The sequence below is a fragment of the Hylaeus volcanicus genome, chromosome 6 (assembly GCF_026283585.1).
Source record: "Hylaeus volcanicus isolate JK05 chromosome 6, UHH_iyHylVolc1.0_haploid, whole genome shotgun sequence".
In the NCBI taxonomy this organism is placed as follows: Eukaryota; Metazoa; Arthropoda; class Insecta; order Hymenoptera; family Colletidae; genus Hylaeus; species Hylaeus volcanicus.
In genome coordinates, this window is record NC_071981.1 from 6,746,907 (window position 1) to 6,754,108 (window position 7,202).

Below are 7,202 nucleotides of genomic sequence, written 5' to 3' on the forward strand. Positions count from 1 at the left end.
AACAAACAAGATAAGGAGATGGGACTAGATACTTGTACTTTCTCTAACAGAAGCATCAGGTTAGATTGAAACATTGAGGTTTCTGGTGTGGATCAGGTTAGGTCTGAGTTAGTACTTAAATTAAAACCTTGTGGGAACTATGATGCTTTCCTTGTGCTTTGGTTTGTACTTTCTTTTTTTAATGACTTCATTGAGTGCCTAGATAGTCCACCATTTATCTACTTCGTCTAATATTGAAAGTATCAGGTTGGACCAAAACATTGAGGGTTCTAGTGTGGATCAGTCTAAGATATTTTCTTCCAGCAAAGGCTTTGGTATATTCTTGACCCCAAACTTGAGACTCCAAGCCCTCAGTTTCAAGCCCACAATTTCTGTATATTGTCACTAAGACCTCGAAAACCCTTGAAATCATAGAAATAATAAAGAAGCCATTGCTGAATTGGGACCTCCTGGTTAGTGAACTCAACGGTAGACGTGTTTACCGCAATATGTACACGCATCTGCAAAACAAGGTTGGTTATTTAATCAGGCTACATGTACCTCGCAACGGAAGACTTTAATTGTGTACTGGAATTCGTATCTTGCCATCGTTGGAAAAGATCAAGTTCATCCCAGATTTCTTCTACGACACGTTCCGAATACATTCGGAGTACATTGTGCAGACCTAATATACAGTATACTTTCTGGTTCAGAATCTTAGATTACTAGACGTTAATTGTGTTCATCATTTACGCCTACACTATGGGTATTCATGTTCGCGAGGGTTCGTTAGGATTCTTGAAGTCTTCTACTGGATGACAATCTACTCAGTTTATTGACTGTTCGTTTACAGTTCTATAGTGCTCGAGTCATAGCAAAACATACTTATCATCCTTATAGCCTGTGTACATCCTTTTGAATGTTCTATTTGCTTATTTGATACATTTCGTGTCTCCACCTAACCTAACTCTCCTCGTGAGGCTTCAAGAACACCCATAGAATTCTTTAAACACACCAGACCTAGCAATCTGGTGAATTACATACAACTTTCCTTTTGTTGCTGATTACCGAGTTGTTTCGGTTTAGAAATGACTCGAAGCGAATATCTTGGAGAGAGTCCGGGGTTCATCTTTTCTAATCGAGCCTCTGGAGGAGGCAAAAGTCCGTGAGCAGCCTTTTTACGGTTCCCCTGCGGCACTCCCTACCCACGATCCACGAGCAACACTTCGTAGGTTCACGTGAGCCTCTTGCCGGTCAGACTTGTACCTGTCCTCGCCGATATCCTCGTGAAAGCACCTTTACCGTACATTCTCTCCCGGGATCGTGACGATGGAGCAGCGTGCCTTTTTCTTGCACCTCGTGGTAGGGATCTACTTAGACTTATTACGGGTTTTGGAAACAGGTCGGCCTTTTTGCGCGGAAAGGATACGTTCCTAAGCGACGCGTCGACTCGCCGCTGAGAATGCCGCCATAACGACAGGGGTCGGTATTCGAACAGTGTCACGTGGACTGTAAATCGAGTCCGATAAATTCGACGTTCTTGAAACCTCGTTTACGTTTATTCCAATCTCTGCGAAGAGCGCAGACTTTATTCGGCGATAGAGTTACAGGAATAGTCCTTGACCTGGGTCAACGCGTGAACCTAGCGCGCAGGAAGTTTGAACCCGTTGGCTAGTTTGCGGCCAATATGATTAGGATAAGTGGGATCCATGGAATACTAATTTGGCTCGATGGAGACTGACGCTTTCAAATAATATGCAGCTGTAAACGTGGAGACTTGGAAACGACTTCGTAATGGACTTAACGGGTTAACTCGAAGTTGGTAACCACGCTCGTTCAGGAACCGTTAAGACACCAGCTGGCTCCTTGCTACAACGAGTCCTTGCTAACACTTGGCGATATTCTTGTGCTCTCGTTTGGATTATACATATTTGCAATGAAGTTAAGGAACGATGTTATCTAACGATTCAGGTAGTGCTCTAAGACTCAGGTTCGTAATCCTTGAGAATGTGTTCCCGCAACCTCCTGTCTCTAGCTTTTCAAGTTGCTAGCGCCTCTGCTGTTTGTTATATCCTCTAAAACAGAAGACTGACGCCAGCTTCTATTCAGCGGTGTACGATACTCCAGCTTGGACATGACAGCAACTCAGGACTAGTTACCCTGTCGCGTCTGTGTCGTAAATTGGAACAACTAGTGCCAACAACACGTTTACCCTCGGATACCAGCATGATGAAGTTCTTAGGAAATGCTACTTCTTCGATCATCCCTAATCAGCGGCGTCACGCGATCCGAAAGTGGCTTGCGTTCCTCGTTATTATATTCGCGGCGTAAATACCACCCATGTGTTTGTTGCTCTCCGATGCATCTAACCAGTGAATAGCTCCCAATGCGACCGTGGGAAGAAACGGTCCTCCGTTCCTTCCGTGGTCAGGAATTAAGACGAACCACCCTGCTCAGCTCTCTGGGGTCTAGCAATGCTTCCGACTAGAAGCATTTCATTTAGTAGCAATGCTACAAATTACGATTCAGTATTAAAATTTATATTATTTTCTAGAAATCTATTGTTGATGATATCGAAAAATCTGTCCAAAAGGATACAGGAAGCCTTGCACCTTGGTGAATGTAGATGTCTATGTTAGGTCTGGGTTTAGGTGACTCCTACTAGCAATGCTCCTGATCAGAAATCCTTTGTAGATGATATCAACAAAATTTATTCAAAAGGATACAGGAAGCCTTATACTTTTGTGAATCTCAATGTTTAGGTTAGGCCAAGGTTTATGTGAATCATACACAGTGATTTCTACATCATCCTAGAGACTTCTATGTAACTGCAGCGCCACCTAGATAACTCCAGTACTTCCCCCTAACTAACTAAGCTATAACGACGAAAAGTATGCGTTGATATGAGTTGGACATAATACATCCATAAATGAATAGTCCATAAATTTCGCAGCTCGGATCTGTCATCGGCGATCGTTTAACGCGTCGCTCACGCGATGGTGTTGTTGCCGGTGACGTTTTATTGATTTATTTAGCGTGCGGGGGGACGGAGCTTCGAAGAAAGTTGCCGGATCGACAGATGCGCCTAAGTTCCGCGAGAAGCCGAGAAGTTATTTGAATTGTCTTCGCGGCCAGGCGCAACAAGTTGACAGACGCTGTTCCAGATACAGAAAAACTTTACGATGTAATATCGAGTTACGCAACTCGGTGGGTGCGTTGTTGTGAATGCGAAATGGGACGTTCCGTTTCACGGTTTGGTGTAATTCGTCGGCGTGAAAGAAACTGTTCTAATGATAGAGCGTTGTTACGTGTTCTTCGCGTAATCAGATGTTTGAAAGCTGTTCTTTGTTCCCTTGGATGAGGCTATAACCTCCGTCGGGCATGATACTCCCGTGCAGAAATAATTGAAAGGGAACTAATTTGCACTTGCAAATGAAATTAATTTAGGTGCATTGTTGGGGAGGTAATTTAGACTGACGCATGTGAGTATATAACATTGTATATTTGTGGGGTGTGTAGGGAGTTTAAGGACCGGTAACTATGTGTCATTGGCACCAACTGACATTCAAGATTTTCCACAATTCTAAGTCAACAATGGCCGCTCTGGGAGGTACTGGAGTTATCTAAGAGGCGTTGCAGTTACTTAGGGGACGCTTAGTTGGGAGGAAGTACTAGAGTTATCTAGGGGGCACTGCAACTATTTAGGGAGCGCTACAGTTACATAGAAGGCACTAGAATGCTGTAGGAGGCACTGTGACAGCATAGATGGCGGTAGAGTCAGTTAGGGGGCGCTTAGTTAGTTAGGAGGAAATACTGGAGTTATCTACAGGGTGCTGCAACTATGTACGGGGTGCTGCAACTATGTAGGGGGCGCTACAGTTACATAAAAGACGCTAGAATGATGTAGAAGGCACTGTGCCAGCATAGATAACGGTGCAGTCACTTAAGGGGCGCTTAGTTAGTTAGAGTGAAGTACTGGAGTTATCTAGGTGGCGCTACAGTTACATAGAAGGCTCTAGGATGATGTATAAGTCGCTGTATCAGCATAGATGACGTTTCAGTCGCTGTGGCCCAGTACAGTATTAACGTCGACTGCCATTCAATTCCATTTCAAACCCATTCAAACTCCTTGAGAACATTTTTATCAGTTTTACATCTATTCCAATGGTTTTCCCGAGTCACCATAATCCTGACCAGTCGTCTTTGATTTTTCAGACTCGCGAAACGGCTCCTCGGATCTGGTAGACATGCCCGCCGGAACCGTTCCTAATTTGGGCACCGTGGCCGGAGTCGGGAGCGAGGACATGGCATCCTTGTGGGCATCCTACGCCATGGGATTGAAGAAGACGCCGCCGCCTGGGTCGTCAGCGACGCCCTCGCGATCCGATCGCGATCGAGAGTCCAGTCCACCGGGCGGCGAAGGGACGGGGAGCGCTCACGACGAGACCAGCAGCAGCGGCAATAAAGAGGACGAGGACGACGACGACGAGGATGCCGACGAGAGGCTGGATCCCAGACATCATGACCCGGAGCGTCTGAAGGCTTTCAACGTGAGTGCGCGTTTTACGTAATTCTCGCGGTCCGCTTCTTTTTCGGGACGGTGAGGACTGGAGGGGGAGGAGACTTCTGGGTTACGAGCGTTTCGGAGGATCGCGAACTTCAATTCCAGTTTCAAAGAGAATTCTTAAACAGTGTTACCTAATCGCGAAAGCGGGCAAGGTTAGGGTGGAAAGAAACAATATATTCGTCTAGTAGTGTTTGGGATTTATTGTAGGGATGCACTTTGCATTAAGATCCTTGGAGCCCTAGCCCCATCTTTTATTAGATGTCTCCATGGATTCAGCTCGTCGTTGATCCATGCTGTTCTTCCTTAGTTCTGTTTCTTGTAGACCGTACCGCATAACAGTCTACAGGCCTTACTTCTTCGCCCGGGCCACTCCCTCGAGGATCATAATAAGATTCTTGGATAATATCCGTCCTAGTTTAGATCCTACGAGTGTCTAAGACCGTGAACGGTTCAACAAGTGTTGTTCAATCAGGCCTGAATATTGCTTGCAACATGCTTCGTCCCATCACTAGTCATCACTTAGAGTTAGGTTATAGTTCCACCTATTAAGATGAATGGTAGGAGGTCTCCCAAGTTGACTCTTTCTTCGTCCGGAATATAGGTAGCTTCATTAATGAGCCCCCCGTGATAAACTCAAGACGAGACATCTCATTCTCCCAACCTATCCTCTATGCAGCCTTCGCCCAATTTGCGCCACTGTTCCTTAACTGACGAGTCTTAACAATATTTAATGACCACACGTGTTATTTCAGCATGTGACATTCCAAATTAACTATCATCCAAATACTCAAATCCCACTAGAACATCTTCAGCGTATCGTACACCATCGGCAAACAGCTATGTCAATCTAATTACGCGTAATAAATGTCGCAAAGAAAGTGCAACACCTAAAACCGCATCCCGATCGCAGAGCGTTCTAGCCATTTCCTTCCGCGATGGTTGCGTTAAACCGGAAATGGCGAGTTTAATGCGGCTGCCGTTACCGGCTGTAACCGCGTAAAAAGGTACGAACTTGTTCGCGCATTTTCAACACGAAGAAAAACAGCCTTAGGGAAAACGGCCAGCGGCGAGCGATCCAATGAAGCCGGCTGGCGTCGGACTTTCGCCGAAAAGGCCTCAATTATCGTAAAATTTTATGAAGGCGTCGCTGGCCTCCCGCACCAGGATAGACCTCTGGCGGTGTTGTATTAAACTCCGACGGTAAAAAACAACCCACGAGAAAACGGTCTCACTGTTGAACACTACGGTTCAACAGGGTTACAAATTCAGGTTTATGAATTGCATAACGAAGAGAGAGCTAATTAATGTAATCATCAAAGGATAACAATGTTTAAGGAGCTTCGAAGCTGTGAGGTTACAGGCTTGAATCACTTGGGACGTTAACTAACTGTGGCGCTAATAGTAGGCGGGGCATCCACCTGTGGCGCTACTAGTTCTAGTGAAACTCCTGATAGCGTCACGGTCACAAGTCAATAATGAAAAATAACTCAAAATTAACGTTTTCAGCATTGCTCTGGAGATTACAGTCGAATTCTATATCAAAAAGAAGGTTAATTATTATCGTGTCTCTAATTACGTAATACTGAGGAAAAGAACAATTTTTAAGAAGCTTTGAAGCTATGCTGTTGTGGACTTTAAAGCCTTGAAACTCTTGAGCGCTATATGCGAACCTTAAACTAACTGTGGCGCCACTAGTAGGCGGGGCATGTACCTGTGGCGCCACTAGTTTGATTGAAACTCCTGATAGCGTCACGTTCACCGCCAATAATGAAAAATAACCCAAAAGTAAACGAGTCTTCAGCACTCCAATGGAGGCTATAGTTGAATTGCATATCAAAGAGCAGATTACTGACTACAATTATCATGTTCCTAATTGGGTAATACTGAGAAAAGGATGGGAAGGCCCGCCGAACCTCGGACCTATGAGGTCACAGGCTTTAAGTCCTCGGTACTCTCGAACGCTACGCGCGGAACTTACGCTAAATGGTCTCCTCAGCGGGCACGTTTCCTCCCCTTCTCCGTCGCGGAACCTGAAATCTAACCAGGGTCCGCAGCTGGCCGTGAGCCGGGCAACGAGCAGCTCCTTTATTAATTACAATTAGTTTAATAGGGGCCCCGTGCGCTCCCACCACCGTAAAATTCTTAATTCCGCCGGCAGCGAAGTGTACGGGCTCGTTTAATTCATTCCGCGGCGGTCCGTCCGCGTTCCCTTACAGATGTTCGTCAGGCTGTTCGTCGACGAGAACTTGGATCGCATAGTGCCCATCTCCAAGCAGCCCAAGGAGAAGATACAGGCGATCATCGACAGCTGCACCAGGCAGTTCCCGGAGTTCGCCGAGAGAGCCAGGAAGAGGATCAGAACGTACCTGAAGAGCTGTCGGAGGAACAAACGGGGCAGGGAGGGCGCGCCTTGGGACGCGGTGAGTTTCTCTCTGTATATCTTCGTGGCATGTTGGTAGGACCGTTAGTTTTTTTTTAAAATGGAGTTGAGATGTGCAGTTTTGAGGGGTACCAGCAGGTGACAGTAGCTTTGTCCTGTATTGACGGCTTTGTATAGTTGGTAGGTCAATTATAGAGAACTGTTATATTATTAGTGATATAACTAGTATTATTATTATTAGTGATGAAATTATTAGTGATAATTATTAGTGATAAT

General features: G+C 45.5%; 1 protein-coding gene across 1 annotated transcript in view; it reads left to right on the forward strand.

Moving 5' to 3' along the window:
* The window catches only part of LOC128878167 (nucleolar protein 4-like), a 101,545-nt gene that overhangs the window by 82,203 nt on the left and 12,140 nt on the right, over nt 1–7,202 (forward strand). Inside the window, exons 3-4 of the mRNA XM_054126135.1 lie at nt 4,195–4,529; nt 6,763–6,966. Of these exons, the coding sequence (XP_053982110.1) occupies nt 4,195–4,529; nt 6,763–6,966 (539 nt within the window). The remainder of the gene's footprint in view (nt 1–4,194; nt 4,530–6,762; nt 6,967–7,202) is intronic.